This window comes from Melozone crissalis, unplaced genomic scaffold, assembly GCF_028551555.1.
Source record: "Melozone crissalis strain CALT ecotype California unplaced genomic scaffold, PUWL_Pcris_2 ptg000002l_1, whole genome shotgun sequence".
NCBI lineage: Eukaryota > Metazoa > Chordata > Aves > Passeriformes > Passerellidae > Melozone > Melozone crissalis.
Genome location: NW_026535780.1, coordinates 2,160,662 through 2,184,755, shown reverse-complemented (window position 1 = coordinate 2,184,755; position 24,094 = coordinate 2,160,662). Strand labels below are relative to the sequence as shown.

Here is a 24,094-nt window from a genome sequence, read left to right as displayed (position 1 = left end):
CCCTCAGGCTTAGTGAAGACAGAACTGTGGCAGTTAAAGGGAAGGAAAACTATGACAATTCTTCCAGAGCAAAGTTTAAAATGGCTCAGGGTTAGTAATTTGCAAACTTCAATGTAAACATCGAGTTGTAAATTCTGCACACGAGAGGATTTACAAAATAATCATGCTCATATGTTAAATTCAGGCTAAATGGGTCACACTGGCTTAGATTGGTGCAAGAAAATACAATTTTCAGCACTGTGAGTCATCAGGAGCTGTGGTTATTGCTTCCAAAAAAAGGCAGATAGAACTTACCTTCCCATCTGATTTTAGCAGAGCTCTCTAATTCTGCCACACAACACATCACAGTCTCAGAGGCAAGGACTGAGGCACTGAACAACCACTCAGCACCATTTTCCAGGCAGGCCTGGAAAGAGTATTTAAAGTACCCTAAAATGTCACAACCAGCTCTTACTGTTGGTTTTTTTTTCAGCCAACAGCCCAAACCCCTTGGTCTGAATGAATAAAAGTAGCTACAGGGCAATGGTCGAACACCAGCATAAATTCCCAGCACTTTTTCTCCTGAATGATTTATACTGTCCTTGAAATGCATCTTGGAAATGTCAAGCATCTGCTGCATATGGATGTGCTGAAAAATGGCACTGCCCTGCCAGGGGTTTGCCATGCCTGCCAGGATACATCGCCCAGAGATTTAAATTTAAAACATTTTCCTGTTGGAAAACAACACATCCTGTAAGAGAATGAGGCACCTCCTATCACCTGCTCGGTGCTAAATGGCAGAGTGAAGAAATATTTTCACTTTGGCATCTACAAAATAATTTGCTGTTCTTTCTTACAGAGAAAAGTGGCCTCAAATTCCTGATGTTTGCCACAGAAGAAGGGTCAGCATATGAGCAGTGTCCTGAGGGTGCAGGTCCTGGACCCAGTGACCACTGCACACTCTCAGTCACCCATCCAAGGGCTCCTCAATTCCCACAGGATGCTCTCACGTGGCCTGGGATAATCAATCCTTTAAACCCACAAAATTAGCACATGTGAGGATATTACATCACAACAACACCCTTGAATAATTTTTTTCCCTATTTCCTTCCTTTGCTGATCAAAAATTTATTTCAACATGAAGGATTTTTTTTGTAAAGTAATTTAGGGGTGTGTCAGATTTTTTTTTATTCCCCAAATAATCTCTGAAAGTAATTTACAGGGCAAAGCAGCTCAAATAGCTTTGAAAGGGAAATTCCAGAGAGTTGCCTGTAGCACACCCTTTCTTTTCACAGAATCAGAGAATCATGGGCTGGTTTGAATTGAAAGGGGCCTTAAAATCATCTTGTTGCAACCCCCTCCATGGGCAGGGACATCTTTCACTATTCCAGGTTTCTTCAAGCCCTGTCCAACCTGGCCTTGAACTCTTCCACGGATGGGGAGTCCATAACTTCTCTGGGCAACCTTTCCCTTGTCATTTACACTCAATACAAATTTTTTTTAAATTCTGTAAGACATCCAAGTTAAAGCAAAAATAAAATATGTTTCTTTAAATTTACAAAAAAAAAAAAAAAAGAAGTTAAGATCAATTTTTTTTTCCAAATCCAGCTTGTGAATTAAAAGTTTGAATAAATCCTTTAATTTCATTTGTGTGCAGCATTTGTCAGAAGTCTGGTTTTGTCTATAATTAACACAAAACTCACTTTTCATCCCACAGCTGAGTTACCAAGTCCTGTTGCTGATGAAAGTAGTTTCACTCTGAGTTTGTCACTAGAATAAGAAGGTTGGTAGGGGTGTGGATTCATAGAAATAAATATATTTTATATCTGCTTGCTGTCTTGGAAATATCATATATTTTACCTACCAAGTAAGGTCACTGATATTTACAACTTGCTTGACCTCTTTTGCTTTACATGGCTCGTTTGATTTACTTAAACAGCTCAAGCCACGTTTCCCAAACAGTCTGGCAGAGAATTGCACCTCCCAGCAGAAATAAACCACCCACCTGAGCAGCTTCTGCCTTTCTGACATTTACTGCTCAATTGCAGCATTATTAGAAACTGAGACCACGGCAGTTCTAACTTCCCCAAAAAACTGCTTTGGATAAATTGATGTGAGAAGAATCCTACGGGTGGCAATAAACCTCGTGGAAGGAAGAGCTTTGCTTCTTGTACAAAATTAGCTGGCTCATTAACTGTAATTATACCAGCCCAATCACATTATGAGGGTCAAACACAGAAATAAACACAGCAGACAGATCTTTAGGCGTTAGGAAATTTGCAAGTGTAGAGTTGCCCATCACTCTTCTCCTTGTAAACCAGCATGGGCTGCCTTAGCAGCACTGCCAGCACAAGAGCTGTGTGAGAGTCCCCATGCAAAGGAAGACACAAAAATCACACTCACAGAGAGCAGGAAGAGGAGAGAAACACAAAACCTCATGCAATTTTTGTGTTGCTTGTAATCTTCAGTAAAATGAATTGGTCAGAGATCACAGCAGCCCACACATGGCTCCAAAAACTTTGTCACAGCAGAGGTGACCCAGCAGTGCCTCACATGAGACTGAGGATGTCCAGCCCTGTCCAGAGAGCTTCAGTGGAGGCCACCACTGCTGCAGTCCAGGTAAACAGGGAGAGGTGAGTGGGATAGAACACACCATGGAATCACAGAACGATTTGGCTTAGAAGATACCTTAGAGATCATCTCGTTCTAACCCTCTGCCATGGGACACCTTCCACTAGACCAGGTTGATCAGAGACCCATCCAACCTGGCCTGGAACACCTGCAGGGGTGTGGGGCAGCCACAGCTTCTCTGGGCAACCTGTGCCAGTGACCCGCTGACCATGGCCTTCAAATTGTCACTCTGTGCCAGTGACCCACTGACCATCTCCTTCAAATTGTTGCCTACAAGGTAATTAAGGATAATAACACCATAAGGATAATAAAACCATACAATTTCAGCAGCTGAGGTGGTTTGCAATAAAGCTTTGTTAGATTTAGAGGAAACACAACTGATGACAGGGCATAAACTCAAGGTGGACGAAGAGGTGGGAAGTGGAATAGATTCAGGAACACCCCAGTGTACACTTTCTTCATGGGCTCTGCTCTGTACTGACACTTTACTCTGGGTCTTACCAAGTGGCTGAAAACAACACAGCCAAGAGAAGATTTCCCAATCCATCAGGAACCAATAAGAACATAAATGTACATTTACCATAAATGTACATTTAACATTCCCATAACAGCTTCCTCTGAGATCACTTAGGGATCTCAACCAAATGAGAGACTTTGCAGGCCACATTCAACTGATCAGAGATATTAAAGCTGTTAAATTCAGGTATCTGGGGGCTGTTCCTGAGATGTGTTCATTTTCTGCAGATGTCAAAATTGAGGCACATAACTCGGGAGGGTTTAGTTAAGGATCCAGTTGAATGATTTCCCAGCTCAGTTTGCAGTCTGACAAGAGACTCCTGGCTGTGCCATCCAGGCAGTCAGACTGGAGGAGGACGTGCTGATGGGCCCTCTTGACAGTGTTTACGTGTCAAACCAGCCTCCAGGTCAGAAAGGCCTGATTTGACTTGATTTCACAGGAAAAAAATATAACAAAATTAAAAAGAAAAGCAAATCCCAAACTGAAAAATTCTCCCTGCATTTCAAAGCTTCCAAAATAAGCAACACATTTGCATTCATGCAAATCCCTTTTCCTTTGAAGGAAGCTCATTGCCATTGCTGCCATCACTAGGTAATAAGTGACAATGTGGCACTTCAGTGAATGGCAGCACCACTCAAGGGCTGAACTCATGGACCCATCAAGAAGTTCCTCCTGACCAAAGAAAAGCAACAGCTGCCATGTTTTTACTTCTTTTTCCAGGTCTCTGGGCTCCAGCCTGACAGATACCAGGCAGAGATGTTTGTTAAGTGAAGGACCATCGACTTTAGATCATGTTAAGAATTTTTTTCACCCAGTTATTTTTAGATACAAAAAGTCCGGACTTCAAGACTGAAGTGAAGTGAAAGCCAGGTAGCACCAACATCTAAGTCTGGATAAGTATTGGTCTAAAAACAAAGTCTGAGGAAATCTTAAGCTTGACATAGTAGGACATTGATCTGTTCTGAGGAGGCCACCAAGTTAATTAGAGAGATGGAGCACCTCTCCTAAGAGGAAAGGCTGAGACAATTGGAACTGTTCAAACTGGAAAAGAGAAGGGTTTTACCAATCTAATTGTGGCCTTCAAATACCTGAAAGGAGCCTGCAAGAAAGATGGAGAGAGATTATTTACAAGAGCCTGGAGTTACAGGACAAGAGGGAATAGATTAAAACTGAAATAGAGTAGGTTTAGCAGGAAGAAATTCTTCCTTGTGAGGGTGAGGAGGTCCTGGCACAGGTTTCCCAGAGAAGTTGTGGTTTCCCAAAAAAGCCCCATCCTTGGAATTGTCCAAGGCCAGGCTGGATGTGGCTCAGAGCAACCTGGGATGGTGGAAGATGTCCCTGCCTGTGACAGGGGGTTGGAAGTGGTCGATCTTTAAGGTCCCTTCCGACCCAAATTCTCCTATGATTCCATGGTTCTTTCAGCCAGTGAGATTTGCTGTGCAATATAGATTTGTGTACATTCATTTTGGACAAAGAGGTAAATTCCTCTAAGAAGTGGTAAATTCTTTCCTGTGTTGCTGTTCTTGTGATATTAAAATAGGTGGTGACTGTGTGAGCTTGGGATCTTTTCCCATTTTAGGAAAGGATACAGATACACAAAGCTTGGTTCCAAAACTGTTCAAGAGTCAGAAATGTGATGCTTTTAAAAGTGTGAAATGTTTTCAGAACAATGTGGGTCTTTCCTTGTGGCTTTGTGAAATGCAATGGAGCTGTAAACAGTGATAGAAGTGGTGGAAGTTGAATTGGAGCAGTTTTGATAAGACGTGTAGGTTTTGAGTGTTATTTTGGCATAACTATTAAGGTTCCATACACAGGTGGCATGGAAAAACAGCCTTTCTAAAACACAGATAATTTCCTTTTGCAATGGGCAAAAAAAAAAAGAGCACTAACTCCTATTCAGGTCAACTTTCTTCTCACTTACAAGACAAACAGAAGCCTACAAATTGGACAAATATGCACTTGCTTTCATCAGGTTCCAATACAAATATTGGCTGCTGTGTTGTTGACACTTTCTTCAGAGGAAGTGAGGGTTTAAGTATTCTCCCTAACAGCAGACACAAAACTGATTCCATGGAAGTCTGCATACACATCCCAGTGCCACCAATCAAAGTACAAGCTCACAAATATAAAATAGAGATGCTCAGTGGGAAGTACTGGGAATATTTCGGACTTTTGGGGAACTTACAGCTCAGCTGAGTGGCCATCTAGGAGCATGGAAAGGAGTGATTGTTGCTGTTGCAACCACCTCCAACAGAATTTACTTCTCACAGTGCCAAGCCTTGAATCCTTGGATGCTTTGGCTTCAGAATCCTTCTGCTGCCATGACAGTAAAATTTATTGGAGATGAACCCCTGCTGGCCATCTAGAGATCTTGCCATTAGTACATCAGATCCCCAAAGCTGTCCTCAATGCATGCCAGAATGTCCTGGAATATTTATGCCCTGCTGTGTTGTCCTTCCAGTTGATACTGGGGTGGCTGAAATCCACCATAAGGAAGGAATCTGAAAAGGTGAGGCTGTTCCTGTCTGTCTGCAGAGGGGCTCATCCACTCTGCCTGTCCTCCTTTTAATCCTGACCCATAAAATTTCCATCAGCTTCTCATCCATCCCCAGGCAGCATCCCATGCACTCCAGCTGCTCTCTCTACAAAGGGCAACTCTTCTTCCTCATTTTCCTACCCCGCCCTTCCTAAAAGAGCCTTCATCCCTCCAAGGCAACACTTCATCAAGGGGCCAACCCACCACATCTCCATCATCCCAACAAAACTGTAGCCCTGCAACTTCACACCTCAGGTTTATTCCTGATACTTTGTGCATTTAGCACCTCAGAGTGCTCAGCTCCTGCAGAGGATTTGGGATATTTGTCTATGATGGTGGTGCCTGGTAGGCACTTCCCTGCCCACACCTCATTTTGGTGGCTTTGGGAACACTTCCTACCACACCACCCCATGCCCTTTTTCCAGCAATCCTGTCCTCTGCTCCCACAGGACTGCTGGTCACACCCTCCCTCTCCCACCATTATTAAAATTCTCCTTATGTGCTGGATCCCATCTCTCCAAGCAGCTCAAAATCCCCACACAGGGTCCCATTGAACCCCAACCATGACACCAACACCAAGTCTACAGTTATGGTTTTCTCCTATTAGTGTCATACTACTTGTCTTTTCTCCCCTCACCAGCAGCCCATGTGATGAAGCTGCACTGGGATGTTTTTGCCAAGAGCTCCTGTAGGATTCTGTTGGGAAGATTCTGCTGATTCCCACCTAACCCAGGCCATTGGCTTGGTTTGGTTTCAAAGGCTTGGGCTCACTGATATGGTGATTTATAATTAAATATTTGTATCAAAGAGATGCCATAACCAGGAACTTGGGCACAGAGTTTGTTTGCAGAAGAAGCAAATAACAGAGATCTCCTCTTCTAAATCTGCATTCTATTTCTTCCCTGCATGACAGAAATTGCTCTCTCAGTGTGTTATGGTTTAGGCCTGGCAAAGCCAGGGCCCCCATAAATATACCTTTTACCTGATATCTGCTGTGAGATGTGGCCAGGAAATAAGCAAAGCAGGCTCCAACTTAAACATAAAGAGAAGTTTATTAACTAAACTACACACACAATTACTAACCTACACACACACAGGGAAAAAAAAAACAAGGAGAATGAAAACTACACAGAAACACTTCCTTATCCTCCTCCCACCAAATTCCCAAACACATTTACATTTCCCAAAAAATTATCCACACTCGGTCTGGCACCACCCTTTGGAAAAAAAAAATCAAATCTTCAGCTCATAAGGGATAGACGGAGTCCTTCCTTGTGCCACGGACTTCTTGTCACAATCAGCAATCCGCCCGGTATCTTGCTACCTCGTGACATCTCCTTTCCATGCCGAGGTGCTCTCACCACCTGGCATGGGATGGGGCAGGGGCCTGCCTTCAGGGCCTTTTAAGAATGCCTCGTCTCGTTCCAAGCAGAGTACAGTCACAATCCTGGGACCTCTGTCCCCCCCATGTCTTCTATACCCCCTGGGGCCGAGGGGTCTCAAAACCAAACTCTCTTGACGCCGAGCCTCCGCTTCCCCCTGCAATACAGCCTCTGCCTCACCAGGAAACAGTCCATGGAAATACAACAAAAAAGAGTCCAGCAAAAACTGCCACTCCATCTTCCTCCATTCCTTCAACATCTCTCTTCTCCCTTTGCCAGACCCTCCTTACTGGCCTAATTTTCTTCCTTCATCTTCCACTCCTGTCCCTTTCCCAGGAAAGGCAATGTTCTGCGAAGCCTTCATTCCCCAAAGGGTTAAAAGCTCTCCCAGGCGGCCGGACTGCCCGCTGCCCCCCCCCCCTTTCTCCTCCCAGCCGTGCTGCCTGCCGGCACATGATATCAAGTTTCAAGATATACAGTTCGAGCACGGGCTGCATTCTCTGGGGGGGGAATAAACTGGTCGCTCAAGGGTCTGCCACCCTTCCTCCGAACCCGGGCCTACCGTAGATGGGCCACGTGGCTTTCCCCTCCCCCAGCCCAGCCAGCAACTGGGCCGGGGGAGAGACTTCTTCACGCCGGAAATCCCAAGAGGACTCCGAAGGCCAAGAGCCCTGCTTTTAACCCCTTGAGTTCGTAGTCTCAAGAGGCGGATCCAAATGTCCCACTGGTCAAACTAAGTGCCCATCTTAAATTCCAATTACCCATTGGTAATCACAGCAAAACAAAATATCCCAGATGTCCCATTTCCGGTCAAACCACGACACAGTGTTATCAGAGTGTTCATTAAGGAGCTGGCCCACATGCATGGAAAACTCCTTTCAGATTTTTAGACTTTTGTAAGAAGCAAGAGTTACTCTGCCTGTGCCATGCACAGACCACACAAACTCTTCCCACAATTCTCCCCAGCTCAGGTGAACCAAAGAGGGATTTTCTCTGTGAGCATTTTGCTGAAGGGCTCATCTCATATTTGCTGGTTTTGTGTTTTCCCTGAGTTTCTTAGACAAGCACACACAGAGCTTTCATTCCATGCATGTCAGAGGAATGGACTAAAAAAAAATAAAACAAGTGCCAAGAGAGTTGTCTCTTGTCATCATGGAATTTTCACTGTGGGGGTTTCAGCATCTCTTGCCTCCTGATTCTTTATCTCCCTTACTTTTGTGCAATATGAATGTCACAAGATAAACGGTGGGACCCTGCAGCAATTGCTTGAAGATACCTTGATTGCCTGTCAGGATTAAAAGATAGTCCTTAAAAAAACTGTTAAAAATCTGCTGAAGTGTAAGAGAGGAACAACAAAAAAACCCACAAAAACCTTATGCTGGCTCAAAGACAAAATGTCCTACTTAGTCTAACAGCTTCTCACAGGGAAGTTAATACTGGGATGGCTTCTATGCATGGGTAAAGTCTTAAAGTAATAAATATTGCCTGAAGAAAAGGAGTTGTGAGGATCTTGAAGCTAGCTGATGTATGTTGTCATGTCCCTCAAGGCATTAGCATCTGATGTGCTTTTAGAGATGAATCAGGCTCCAAAGTTATCCATGCAAAAAAATAAGCTTTCAAAACAGCATCAAGAGAAAAAAAAAAAAAAAAAAAAGAAAAAAAGAAGAAAAAGAAAAAATGAAAATATACAAAAACTCTGATTTTAAATATAATTTTGATTTTTTTCTTTTTGCTGCCCCTGTGAACCTGAGTGGTGTTTCTCAGAGGGGTGTAGATCACTCATTTCAGTGTAAAAGGAAGTATCTTATGCTAATGGAAATTTGCAGAGATATGAACCAGTAAAGAAATCCAGAGTGGTTAACAAGCAGCAGAGAAGAGTTTCTGCTCTTAAAATCTGCATATGGCTGTCTCAGGACTTGCTTCTGCTCCCAGGAGCACCACTGAGAATTCCAGCTGAGCCTTTAGGTGAGAAATATCCCCATAAATCCTGCTGCTCTGGAGTTTAGGTCTCTCAACCAGCCTTTAGGATAATTAGCTCCCAATTTTGGAAGTGGACAATTGTTTCAGAAGTACCACATATTATTATTGGGCATATAAAAAACAAGAGATAGAGAAAAAAAAGTCTGATTTTTCTTCACATCAGCAGAAAAGAGCAGTGACTAAAGTCAGAGAGAGCTGATCTAGTGTATTTTCTCTTTGTTAACAAGAACTGGTGGCTCCCAGTGATGGGCTGCTCCTAAAGATAGGACTAGGAGTGACTCTCATTTCTTTTCCCAGTTTTCTCCACCCTGTTTTTTCCTAGTCATTGGTAGCTGCAGAACAAGAGGAGATCAACTAATGGGCAGAAACTTCAGACTTTATACAAGCACATCTTGATGTCAGGCTTCTGTAAATTTAATTAGACACACCCTGCTATGTGGAATGAAAATTCTATTTGGAAATAAAAAGCTCCTTAATTTTCCCTAATTTCATCAATAATCATCATAATAATTGCCACTGCTATTGGTTTTTTTAATTACAATTCCAGGTAGAAAGGAAGAATTGGATCCCTTTCCAGTTAATGTTATATATCCTCCAGCTTCCTTTTTTGCAGTCAAAAGGGAATGGATTCATCTCCCTGTGAATTCTATTTTATGCTAAATATACCAGCAAACTGTCCATAACATAAGAACCTTATTGCACAGGGCAGCTTGTCAGATCCAGACATCTCTGGATGTACAAAATGCTCAAAACACAGGGAAAATGAACAAAGGGCTGCTCGTGTGAGGGACAAGATCATGTTGGAATGGTGGAAGAGGGTAATAAAGCCCATAATTTTCATGTGACACCTACCTATTGTGTCTCCTTGCTCGTGCACCATGGAGGCCAGGTCTTTGATGATCTGGTTCACATCCAACATGTCACTCTGGAAAGACAGAAATCCTAATTACCATTACCCAGGAATGGGGAATATCCAGGTACAAAAGGCACGTTCCACAGTCCAGCTTGGCAAAGAAAAACACAAACCCCGAATTCTTCAGTGGTGTAGAAGTAAAAGGGGAAGTTATAATGCTCCCATAGTAAAAAATTCCCTCATGGAATTAGGTCCAGACATGGTTTGCTGGATCTAAGTCAGGCAGCTGACTCCAGCTTTGTGAGAGGAGCAAGTGGAATGATCACATTTTATGCTTGCTTTTCAGAGTTGTGGAGGACTAAGGAAAAACAACAATAAAAACAACAGTGGCAAACCCTTTCTACAAAAGTTATTGGTGTTGCAGGCCATTCCTCCCAGACTGTTTTCTCCTACACAAAAAGAGGCCATCTCTCAGCACAGCATCCATCTGATGCTATTCATAAACTGATGGATACAATCAAAAACTCCCTGAATTTGAAATTACCTTATTGATAGGGCAATAAGGAAAATGCTGCTTGATGAACTGATTCATTTATATGTTTTCAAGTAGTTAAAAAAAAAAAAAAAGTAACTGCATTCAGCTCTGAAATTTTCTCTGTGAAAACACAGCAAATTACCCATGGGTTTGTTTCCTTCATTTCTGAACACTTACCATATAAAAGAGCATATGTGAGCATATGTTGACATCATATGACACTGAGTCTTGTAAAAAGAATTAGTTTAGCAATAATAGACATAATAATATAGACGCATTTAAATGCACTACCAGTAAGGCAGCACTACCAGAGCAGAAAAAAAGACTCTAAAAAAAGGATGTTTATTTTTTTTTTTTCACCCTTACTAGTCAGAGAATCATAGAAACATTGAAATGGGCAGGAACCTTTGGAAATTATTTAGCCCAAAAGCCATTTTCAGAGCAGACAACTAAAGTAGGGTGCTCAGGGCATGGCTTGTGTGTCCCCAAGAATGGAGATTCCACAGACTGTCTGGCAAACTGTGAGCCCATGGAACCCTGAGAGTTGTTTGAGCATGACTGGATGATAGACACCAACCAAATCTGCTCTACCACTCCCCTCTGTGAGCAAACAGGGGGCTAAAAATATAATGAAGGTCTCATAAATTAAGGGCCAGAAGACCTCATCCTCCAAATATCATCATAGGCAAAACAGACAGATATTAATTAAATTTATTACCAGCAAAATCAGAGCAGGATAATGAGAAGTTTCAGAAGTGCCTGGACACAATCTATTTTGCTTTATTATGATTTCTCACAGCTTTTGCTCTGGGATTTTTTCGCAGCCTGTGCTCTGGGATGGCTGGAGCAGAGAGGTAGGGACCAGATGGCCCCACTGTGATCCCTTCCAGCCTGGCCCATTCTGGGACTCCATGCTCATCCCAAAAGATCCAACTGCCTCCACCATGCTTTTTAAAGAACTCCATTTCCCCACAAACAAATTCAGAAAATGGTGCAAAATGAATCCATGTCCTCCTACTGAAGTTTGCTATGAGAATATAACTGGCAAAACACTTCAACACATAATGCAATAGAACTGCATCAATTTAAAATGAGGTCTGGGAGTCCCACTGTGAGTGCTAGAATAGACCAAATTGTTGAATAACTGAAGATGGAGGAAAAGCAAAAGATTGAAGAAGCTGTGAGAAATCATAATAAAGCAAAAAACCACTCCCCCAAAAAAGACTGGGTAATGCACCACAAAATGTACTTCTTTCCTTCATTTGTCAAGCATAATGAAGCTTTAATTATGGATGGTATTATTCCTAACTTGTAAATACTGCAGAATATTTTGCAAAAAAATGAAGTTTAAGTAATTTGAGATTGTACTTGCACAGTGTGTTAGTAAATCATTACTGGGAAATGAGGAAAAATTAGTGGTGATTTTTTTTTTTTGTGTAGGGAAGTTTTCTGAGCTTTTTGTAAAAATATTTTAAGGGAGAAAGTTAAAGTTTAGCAAAATATGAAGAACTGAGAATTAACTTGAATGTCTTGCTCTGCTATTGTTTAACTGCTTTGCAAAAGATGATTAAGGAAAATAAAAACAAAAAAAATAATAATACTAAAAACGCCCAGAATGCTAATTTTTCTCTCTTGGCTAAATTGTCACTGACATAATATTTTGTGTCTGTTCCTTGTAATATAAACACAATCCTTGCTACACTTCAATCTGCTTTATTTTGTTGGGCTTCTTTTTCAGCACTTTAAGTGAAGGTGGCTTAAAACTCACAAATTTGTTTTTGTAAGTACATTTGCCTAGACAGGGTTCATTGCAATATATTGAATTACATATGCCCCCACCCATCCCAAGCATTTCCACTGGAATAAAACAGATGATACATTGAATTCTTAGAGGGTCCTTCCCAGCTAATTTAGCCATGAGGATTTGGGCTGTGTGTGTGTCCTGATCCCCAGATTTGGATGAAGTAGAAAAGAATGAGGAAGAAAATTCAACATTGTGTGCAAATGGTGCTGGTTCAGCTTTGCCATTTGTATTCAGGTACTTGAAACCAAACCATCTGCAGCTGCAGAGTACAGATCCTTTCCATAATGTTGCAATAACACTTAAAATTACTGTTTAGCAAATATGCATCAGTGAGAGCCAGCGCTGAGTTGTGAGGAAGGAAAAACTGCACTTGAGGAAAACCAAACAGGGGTGAGTTATAAAGCACAGAGCACAAAACCAACCTGACCTGAAGCAAGAAATCTGCTGAATAATTTAACCTGGCAATGTGAAGTCTCAAAGTCCTTGATATATGTAAGGAAAACAAAGGAAGAAATAGAAGAAAGAAAAATACCCAGGAAATAAAGACCTTCCATAATGGAATATACCTTGGAGCTACTCTCCTGCTCCTTCTTGCCAGGTCTGCTCTATCCCTCTGAACTTGCCAGGCATCAGAGTTTGTTAGGAAAATCAGATTGCCTTTGGTTCCCCATGTTTGCACACACTTTGCAGAATTCACAATGAAATAGAGCTCCTCATAAATCTCTGGCTCCATAGAACCCAGGAGTGCAGCAGCCACCACCATTCCCAAAATTCTGTCTCCCTGCCAGGTAACTAGGCTGGGGCTCCCTGGGTTTTAATTAACACCACTCTTTCCTGGCTGGCAACAATTCATTCACTGTATTCTGCAGCAAGAGGGAGACAGATTTAAACTGTTCCAGATAAATCCTCTTTTCTTTTCTTTTTTTTTTTTTTTTTTTTTTCCTCCCCAAAAAAGAGAAATCCATTGTTCAGATTAGTAGCCAGGATTTAATATCACTCATTCTGGAACAAAAAGAATTAAACTAGTCAACAATAAAATGAAATGGCAGCAGCTAAAGATGGCCAGAAAAGCAGAGAAGTGATAGAGGAGAAAAGCAGAGATGCAAAAGAATGAGGCCCTTAAGTTCCAGAGGATTAACTCTCACTAGGGAAAATTAGTTTGGGAAGTTCTTAACAGAAAGTACTAAGTTAAAATGGCAGGACTATTTGAGTCACTTAACCTGACTCAGTAAGTGAATAATGTCACTGCATAGTACTGAGATTTTGGGAAAAAAATTAAATTACCAAACCTGACACAAAAATGGTTGGAAATATGATTTTGCAGATAAACCAGAAATTTCAATTTCCCATTTTTTTGATTTAACAAGATAAAGATTATAATATTTTTTAAATTAATTTGCGAGCAAGTCAGGTTATAAAATTCAGACATTGTCACCAATGTGGGAACAATAAATCCCAACAGCCCATTTCCCCACAGAATGAGCATTGCTGAAGTATTTCCATGACAGAAAATAAGCAAACCTCTCCTCTCTTCCACTTTCATGCTTTGTGGGGTGAAGATTTATTCACACTGAAGACTTCCAACATTACCCTGTGCTGAAGGTTGCAATGCAAGATGTTTTCCATTACCATCTGTATGGCAGATTATATTTGTCAAGTGGGCAGTTTGCCTTATCTCTCTCTTTGAGTGACCACATTCACACCTCCCTCGGGAGGGGACATCTGCTGATAACAGAATATTGAATGTCACTGCATGTCTGATAAGAACTAGAACATCCCATTGTGAGATGCTCCGCCCAGAGGGAGGAGCCAAGCATTGCTACCCAGATATAATCCAGAGGTTTTGAGGCACCAGCACGGCTTTCTCCACTGGATTCCCCACAGGAACATCAGCTGCTTCTTCCACTGGATCTTTGGAAGAAGAATACATCCTCCTCTACAGGACCCCCTACTCCAACAGAACCACCCCTGACACTGCAGGAGGACTGCAGCCACATTTCCAATTGGACTGGTACCAACACCCTGACCCACAGGGTGTCAGGTTGGGTTCTGACTCTGTCAGTGTTGTTCTAGTTTATTTTATCCCTTTTTTTTTTCCTTTTCTCTATTAAAGAACTGTTATTTCCTGCTCCCATATTTTTGCCCGAGAGCCCCTTAATTTAAAATTTATAGCAATTCAGAGGGGTGGGGAGGGTTTACATTCTCCATCTCAGGGGAGGCTCCTGCCTTCCTTAGCAGACTCCTGTCTTTCCAAACCAAGACACCCTGCCCTTAATGATATCCTGAGGACATTGTTGTATTCCAGATATGGGAATGGTGTTAAATAAACCAGAGAGGAGAACACGTTCTCCTCAGAAGGACACAGAACAAATCTGTGTAGTCAATAATTCCTCTCTCACATGGAGACAGATCCCAGCCTGCCCTATCAGTGTCAGCTCAGGTCCTCAAGGGAAGGAGCACTCATTTCTAGGAATGTTTGCCTTAGGTTTGTATAAAAATGGGATCAAAAGTATCAGTGGTCTATCCTATTTAGCACATGTGTTTACTCACAAACCAGCCATCCATTTTTTAAAGGACTATAAATTAGCATTTAAATTAATTGCTGCCTCAATATTCAGGAGCTGCTGAATTTTTACAAGCGAGGTCACATTCTGACCCGTCATTTATTCTGCAGCAAGCAGCCAGGAGAGCTGTAAAATAAACCCCAAGGAGATCCTGAAAGATGTCCTAGAAGGCCCATGTGTGCATTTCTGCACATGGAAGCACTCCAAAACACAATAAAGAAAAACAACCCCCTTGTGATTGTTATCTTTGGGGGAAAAAAATAAAGAAACAAGAAAAAAAAGATCAACCAACAACCCTTTGTAGTTTCTGTCATGTTTTAGCAAAGAGATGCTGAGATGTTCCTTGTGTGTTGTCCCTTCTGCAACAGCCATGGGGCATCTCCTACCCTGTGGTCCAGCATGTATGGACATGGAAAAACAAATCAGAGCATGGTGTTTGTCTGTCCTCATTCCTTTCTGAGAGGCAGGGGAAGGAAAGGAAAAGGAAAAAAAATAATATAAAACATGAGCAAGCTTCTGATGCAGGATAGGCAGAAACTAAATCTTGCTGCAACAGCCTTTCAACAAATATTTTTCTCTTGTCTATGGCTGGGGAGAAAAAAATGACATTCAATAAATCAACCTGATTCAGCCTAAGCAACAACAGACCAGCAGAAAATTGTTTTGAGGGCAGAAGCCATCCAGAACAGCAATTACAGACTGAGTTAGATCTCCTCTGGGACTCAACAACAGCCAGAGTGTGGAGTTTCTCTGTCCCTCTCTTGCCTGTGTACGTTTCCTCTTTCTTTTGCTGTCTTAGAGGTCTGTGTCATCTCAGGGAGTGTAAAACCATGCTGCATAATTAAAGTAGTCATGCTGAGCTTGGGGATGCCAGTCCAGCACCTACCTGGGGACACCAGCCCAGGAAACACAACAGGAAGGGGGTTCCTGACCACCAAATCCACATGGAGAGCCTGTGGGAGATGAGATGCCTCAAACTCATCAGAGAGCTGAGGCCACCACAGAGGGCACCTCAACAGGGATGAGAACAGAGATCCTGCCAGCTGCCAGCTGCTGTTTTATTCATTCTGCCCCTGGCTGGATGTCACATGCCCACCAAAGCTGCTCTGTCACTCTCCTTCTCAGCTGGACAGGGGAGAGGAAATTCAACAAAAGGCTCTTGGGGTGAGATCAGGACAGGGAAAGATCAGTCATCAGTTACTGCCACAGGCAAAATAGACTTGATTTGGGTAAATCAGTTTCATTCGTTACCAAACAAAATCAGAGTAAGGTAATGAAAAATAATATGCAATCTTAAAACACTTCTACCCAGCTGTCCTAGGTTGACTATATGATGCTTTTATCCCCAATTGTCTGTTCTGTTTATGCTGAATAATATGTTTTGCACCTTTAAGGGTTGTTCCAGAGAGTGAAGGAGGAGAGAAGAAGCAGCAGTTTGTTTGCAGACATGGCACTCACTCCTCCACATTCCTGCTCCTGACTGTGTTGTCTGCGGATGAACAGACAGCAGGACAGAGCTCTCCTTTGTTTTAGTTAGTTTTAGCTAGCTGAGGCAAAGAAGTTCCCTGCACTGTGGTTTTTTTTTCTCTTTTCTTTGGCGCTGTTTAAACCTGCTCTGGCCTGAACACCAGAAGAGCACCGGCACCTCACACCTGAGGCCCACCAGGCCAGGCCTGGCCTGCGACATTTCCAGTGCTGGAGAGGGCACTTTCTGAGTTTGTCATCTCTTTTGGAGCAGCAAGGGGTTTTATTGTTTAATATTGTTTAGGTTTTATTGTTTAATAAACAGGTTTTTTCCACTTTTCTCCAAGGAGGTATTTTTCTCCCAGACTGGCTGGGGGGAGAGGCCAATTGAATCTGCTTTCCAAGAGGAGTCCCTTTGGGGGATTCTCTCCAAAATTTGCCCTGAACCAAGACACCAGCCTTCCCTTCTTCCCGGACTTCACTTCCATGTTCTCTCCCTCCTCCACTGCTGTGGCACAGGGCAATAGGGAGTGGGGGCTGTGGTCAGTTTGTCACATATTTCTTACTCCTCACATTCTTCCCCAGCTCTGTGGGGTCCCTCCCAAGGCAGAGTCCCCCCACAAACCCCTCCAACCTGGTCCTTCCCAGGGGCTGCAGTTCTTCAAGTGGATCCCCCACAGGGTCACAAATCCTGACAGTTCTATCATCATGGAATCAGAATAATGAAATCACAGAATGGTTTGGGTTGACGGGACTTTGAAGATCATCTCATTCCAACCTCCTGTCATGGGCAGGAACATCTTCCCCTTTCCCAGGTTGCTCCAAGCCCCATCCAACCTGGCCTTGGACAATTCCAGGGATGGGGCAGCCACAGCTTCTCTGGGTGTGCCAGGGCCTCCCCACCCTCACAGGGAAGAATTTCTTCCTAATATCTCATCTAAATGTGCCTGCTACTGGTTTAAAGTCATTCCCCCTTGTCAGGGCTGTCTAAGGGAAATATAATAATACAAACATAGGAAGAGTAATTTGACCTTTTAAAAACCCTTTGGATCTGGAAATAGGAGATGTGTCAATGGAGGAGGTCATCAATAGTTCTGGTTTTATGTAGATATCTTCACGGCATATTTAGAAATTATAATAAAGCATCAAAGATCACATAAAGCATTATTTTTACCGACTTTGATTTTGATCTTCAAATAATTAACACCCTAAATTTCATTTAAATTCATCAGTTTGTAAAGGCCTGTGAATTCCCTTATGTATGTTCATGTGGGTATTTATACAGGCACATAAACACAGGTATTCTTATGTACCACAAACACTCCCACCTGTATAAACAGCCACTGTATAGAGACAGACACTAATAATTTTAAGATTAACTTGCCCTGAACATACACCAGGTGTTAAATGAACATTTGAGGCTTAGCAGATTGCAGAGATATAAACATAGCCTATTTCTGTCTACAGTAGCAGAAAACAGACCCTAAATCTCAGGCTTCTTTTTCCTGGCTAAACATTCTGATGTAAAATAAGCATGAACACTGATATGATCTGATAACAGGCAAGTTAATAAAAAATAAAAGAAAAGAAAAATTTGTTTGCCTTGCTTAGTTTTAACCAAAAAGAAAAAAAAATAAAGCTGTGTTGATTCCATTTTGTCTTCAAGTTAATACTGTGAAAGTTTTGATATCAGGGAGAGCAGGAGTGATGGGGCACATCAGAAAACTGATATGCAGCAGTTGTGTGATCATGAAATCAGGATCATAAAGTCACAGATTAGTTTGGGTTTGAAGGGGACCTTAAAGATCACCCAGTTCCAACCCCTGCCATGTGCAGGGACATCTTCCACTGGACCAGGCTGCTCCAAGCCCCATCCAACCTGGCCTTGAGCTCTCCAGAGTTGGAATCAGTGCTCCAGGTGGGGCTTCATGAGTGTGGACAACAAAAGAATTATGCTACAAATTCGAGGTGCAGAGCAAATGGAGAATGTTTCAAATTTCACCCATGATGGAGAAGAACATGTAAATTTACATATTTTGCAGAGCCCTGCCCTTCCTTCATCCCCACCACTCTCCTCTTCCACCAGACACTCAAAAAATCAACAAAGAGTGAAAGAGGAAGGGAAATGCACAAAATAAGGAAATGAAGAGGGAAGTGACTTCATTACTCTCCAGAGTGAACATCAGCTCTGCTCTCCAAATGGGAATGTGCCTCAATTTTATTTCTCTTTACTGTATGTCTGATGTTCCTGTACCTTGTCAGCACAGCTGGAAGAAGACTCTGGGATGTTACAATTCATATTTGGAAGCAATAACCCTGAGCAACCTGATCCATGGCAGTGGGGTTGGAACTGGGAGATCTTTGAGGTCCCAACCCAAACCAGCCTATGATTCTATGATTTATTTTCTCATGGTTGCAGAAGAAAGTTTCTGCACCCTCACTATGAGTCCAAACTTTTGCTCTCCTACAGCCAAGTTTCTATCTACTTTACCACTAAAGAAAGATTAATATCTTTGCTTTTCAACAAACCCTTGGGCTGGATATGAAAGAGACTCACAGATCAGAAATATTGCTTCTGTTTTCTGATATGATAGAAAGGTTTTTGTGGGATTTTTTGCCTTCTCACCTTTCCCAGCTCCCTGGAGTTGAATTAAGGAGTTCCTTCTGGGTTAATTCACATATGTATATAGGCTAATCAAATGGCACAAAAGTAATCACATGAAGGACCCAAAATGAACAGAGATAATGAAATGCCTGACATTGTGGCCTTTGTAGACCAGGAATAAAAATACTCAGTGAAAATGAAGGTTCTCCCAATAGAGGAAATCCATTTGTATTTCAAATTTAGATTGTAGCTTAGGGTTTGTGAAATTTCCTGGCCCGACACACAGAAAGCAAAAATTAAATATAATACAAAAGGTAAACATAAAAGCCATGCAAATGAGAGCAGAATTGTCCGCCAATAATCCACAGCCTTGTCCAAGAAAAGTCTTTTATGGGCAACAGATCCCTTTTCTTTCTGCAAGAGCTGGGCAGTAACCACAGTGATTTGGTGCAATTGTCACAGAGTGTTTCATGTGGTGGGTACCTGTCCAACAGGAACTATTTGTCTGTATTGCACATTTATTTTGCTCTCCAAGAGCTCCAAGGAGCCATTGGTCTCAACTGCAGAAAGTGAGATATACGAGTTCTTACAGCAACCTGTGAAAAAAAAAGTTATTATTTTTTTATATGCAATAAAAATGCTTGTTGGGGACACTTAGTCTTTTTAAAATAAGAAAATAAAATGCATTTAATATTTACAGCTCCACTTTTTTTGCAGCTGCTCAGAAGAAGAAGGTCTCCTGAGTACCAAGTCACTGAAGAGATGGAAATCCGTCAGCAAATTCCAAACTCAGTTTGTTCCATGCTGACTTTTCCTTTAGCATCTCCTGCTTCCTGCCCCAGGCTGCAATGTATAAACTAATAGCAGCAGTGAGGGAAGTAGTTGTAATCTATCACCCTGACTGATACCAGCCCCAGGAAAGGCAGTTTATTGCAGGTGGTATGTTATCTTCAAAAATAGAAACCGTGCAAAGATTATGACAAAAACTTCAACACTTTCTACACTTTGTTTGCAGCACTATTAATTCTCCACTCTGGATTTATTTCCATGAGGGTCATGCAGCCAGAAAAAAAAAAAAAATACAATGGAGGAATTAATTTTCTTTTTAGGAGTGTTCTGGGAAGCCAAGCAATTAGAGCAATCTTAAGCTGTCATGTATTATCAATTGCTGCTCAATTATTTTACTTAAATAAAACACTGATTGCAGAGTCTGATCTGCAGCTATCAACAGAGTGATTCATTTAGGTGCACTATTTATTCTTGACAATTTAAAAAAGAAAATCTAACTGAAAGGAAAGAGACAAAGGAATAAGGAAATATACAGCAGCTTTTTACAACTCACTGCTATGCTGCCAATCCTCTGTTTAGAAAAGGCTGAAGCTGCTGTACCCTGTGCAGAGTCAATCAGGTTTTATTACAAATAGAGTTCATGGGTTTGGTGCAAGAGAGGAAGGGAGTCACAATCTCTTACAGAGGTCACTGAAGGTTGGAATCATAAAATCATAGAAGGGTTTGGGCTGGAAGAGACCTTACTGACCATCTGGTTCCACCTTCCTGCTATGGGCAGGGCACCTGGACCAGGTTAATCAGAACCCAGTCCAGCCTGACCCTGAGCACCGCCACAGACTGAGCATTCACAGCTTCTCTGGACAACCTCTTGCAGTGCCTCACCCCTCCTGTAGGAAGGAATTTTCTCCTAATCTGTAAACTAAACCCACCTTCCTTCAGCTCAAGGCCATTCCCCCTTCTCCTGTCACTCCATCCCTTTTCCCAAGTCCCTCTTGACCTCTCTTGGAGGCCCTTCAGGCTCTGGAAGGGGCTCTGAGCTCTCTCTGGAGCCTTCTCTTCCCCAAGCTGGACACCCCCAGCTCTCCCAGCCTGGCCCCAGAACAGAGCCCTTGGATCCAGCCCTTGGAACAGCTTAGTGGCTTCCTCTGGACTTGTTTGAAGTGGTCAACATCTCTCTTGTGTTGGGGGTCCCAGAGGTCCAGGTGGGGTCTCTCCAGAGGAGAGATCTTGTCCTCTTCCTTCAGGAGACTGAAGAGGCACAGCCAAAAAAAGAGGGAATGGCTGTTCAGGCCATCCAGTGCTCCACAGAGCACCAGCTCCATCAGTAACTCGACATCCAAGGTCTGCCTAAGGTTCACCTTCTCAATGGTAAATTTGGGCAAAAAGGAGATACTTTTTCCATACAATTAAAAAAAAAACAAAAAACAACCCTCTATGCCCTCCATTTCCCTGTGCATTTCAAAGCCAAATGCTGTGATCTTTGTAGGCTCTTCCAGATTTTGTCTCTGTGGATTGCAGACTCTACTGTTGACAATTTTCTTACATATTTTCAGTCAATAATGCAGGTTACTTTAAAGGTACAATGCTGTGTTAAAGTATCTGAGGACAAATTAATTATGACTGCAGCTAAAAGGCTCAGAAAATAAAGGTTGATGGGTATTGCCTCCTGCAAGTTGACTCTCCCAAACACCCTCACATAGTTTTATTCTCCACTGTATACAGGAGAGACTGCCTATTTTAAAAATATCCATTATATCCAAAATGATTCATCTCATTATTCAAGAATTTTTTCTTAATGTTTAATTTATTTCTCTCTGTCCTTAGTTACTGCTTGGTAATTTGTTACTACCTTCAACCTTAATATTTTAAATTATTCTACCCTTTTTTCAATGCTATTACACATCAAGTATTTCTACACAGTCATCATGGCTCAACTAATCACTGCTGCACTTTCTGAGCCTGCAATTGGTAAAATCCTGTAATCTCTCTTCATAAATTATACTTAATACTTCTTCCTCATTTATTTCCTTCTGGATCACCTCCAAATTTCTAATAGAAAAAGCAGGCCAAAATGCTCTCATTTCTCACACACCTCCTTATCATACAAAAGGTGCCAAAGTCTGGGGCAGACACTAAAGGCTGTGTGACAGCTCACTTTATTTTCCAATTGTCTGTGCTCAGTATCCAGTTGAAAATTTCCAATTTCTGGTTAAAAGTACCCAACAGGTCCAGTGGCACAGCTTCTTTAGTTGGCTCTCTCACCAGCTGTCAGGAATTTATCTTCTACACACTCCAGGAACTTCCAGGACTGTTTCCTCTTGGCTGTGTTGTATTTCCAGCAGACACCTGGTTAAATTGAATTCCTCCATGGGGACAAAGGCCAGTGATCATGAGGCTTCTCCCAGGTACTTCTAGAACAATTTATCCATCTCTTCATCCTGGCTGGGTGGTCTGCAACAGATTCCCACCAGGATTTCTGTCTGCTTTGCTGCCTTTCCCATTATCCTGGCCCATAAACACTCAGCCCTATTGACACAAGGGCTACTCCACTGCCTCTCCTGCCTTGCTGTCCCTTCTGAAGAGTTTACAGAGATCCATTGCAGCACTCTGGCTATGTGAGCCATCCCACCCCATTTCCAGTCAGTTTTCCAGTGGCATAATTGGCTTCCAGCTCCTCCTGTTTGTTGCTCATGCTGTGGGCATTGGAGCTCTTATGTTTGCAGAAACAGTACAATACCAGCTGCTGTCTGCCACCCCAAATCCAGAAATCTTGTGTTCATTCTCAGATCAAAATAGTGGATTGCAATTCCATCCAGTAATTAAAATGATGGGTCTGAACAACAAGCAGCTTGCTCTCTGATCAAAAGATATATAATTCAAACAATTAATCATCCATTTTACTTTGACAGTTTTGCTTATGTGTCACTGGCAGATGGGGGAGATGCTCCCAGAGAACAAAGTCTGGGTCATTTTAATCTCTAGAGAAAGAAGGAGGAATTATTTATAGTATTGAGTTGGTGAATTATATGTTGATGTCTTCTACATTTACTGCTCAGCAATTTGCCCTGGCTCACTTCAGAGTCAATGGGGAGCCAACACTGGGATTGTAGAGCTCAGATTAAAGGTGAAGCATTTTCAAACTGTCTGGGACTCATAAATACTAAGGTGAGATTTTTAGAGAAATAGTGAGACAACCTTAGAGCTGTAAACTGAAAATTCATGGGGAATCAGAAGAGAGGAAAGAGAGTGAGCAGTGAAAATCCAAAAGTCTGGGAATTAGAGGCCAGATATTTAATGCCAGCCCTGTGCTTCCCCAGTTGCACAGATGATGGGGGAAATAATCCAATGTATGATTTGTTGCTGCACAAAACACAGCAGGAGAATGAGCATTTATCAAAGGTTACCTGGTGCCTTTCTAGGACAGGGCAACACCTGAGGAGGGGGAAAAGCAGCAGATGACAAATACACAAGTAGAGCAAATCAAGACTAGATGAAAATACTGTAAAACTGGCTCAGAAATCATAGTTTAAAACTATTTTTTCAGTAAATTTTCTTTGGTAATGGACTGGAAGGATGCATGGAAAGGATTTCAGCATCACAAAGCTCAGTGAGGACAAATACAAGGCTCTGCTCCCAGACTGGGACAATCCCCAGAATCTGAACAGTCTGGGAGATGGAATGGGAGAAGTCTTGCAGAGAAGGAAGTGGGAATAGCTGGTGGATGAAAAATTGACATGAGCTAGCCATTTGCACTCAAAGCCCAGAAAGCCACCAATGTCCTGGGCTGCATCAAAACCAGAGTGAGCAGCAGCTGAGGGAGGGGATTTTATCATGCCCTGACTTTTTGTGGTTTTCCTGGATCCAGGAATAACCAATATTTTTCAGGAATGGTTTAGGTGATGGCACAGAAAGGACAGGTCATAAATGAGAAGGTGTAGAGAAGCTCAGAAATATTTTGAGCCTGTCAGAAGACATTATTAGAATTCAAAGGGATCTTGTTAAAATGAGAAAACACAGAAAGGAAAAAGGACGAAGCCAAATAACGAAAATACAAAAGTTCTACAGTTAGACATAAAGAATAGTAGGCAATTTCCTGGGCAGAAGTCCTCAAAAGGGAAACAAACAAACAAGAAAAGGTGCTGAGGGATGCTGGGGACAAAGATAGCACTTTTGAGATGAAATATTGTGTCCAATTTTGAGCAACAAATCTCAGGGGGACCATCTGGAGACAGCTCAGAGATAAGCCATAGGAATGATCAAAAGTGTTAAAAACATAGTCTGATAGGATAAAAACAGGAATTAGTGCGGTTTTTAATGTAGAAAAAGGAGGATGTGTGGGGTTGGAGAGGTGGGGGGACACAACAGATGTGATAATGAAAGTGGAACTGTTGCAAATAGGAAGGGAATAACCTGTTCTCCACATTCCCCCTCCACATGACAGAAATTCAGGGACTG

The 24,094-nt window shown here is 42.1% G+C and overlaps 1 protein-coding gene across 4 annotated transcripts in view; it reads right to left on the bottom strand.

The window, feature by feature from the left end:
- The window catches only part of TSNARE1 (t-SNARE domain containing 1), a 470,571-nt gene that overhangs the window by 176,818 nt on the left and 269,659 nt on the right, over positions 1-24,094 (bottom strand). For all 4 annotated transcript variants that reach the window (XM_054295392.1, XM_054295260.1, XM_054295195.1 and 1 more), the window contains exon 11: positions 9,878-9,950. In XM_054295392.1, the coding sequence (XP_054151367.1) occupies positions 9,878-9,950 (73 nt within the window). The remainder of the gene's footprint in view (positions 1-9,877; positions 9,951-24,094) is intronic.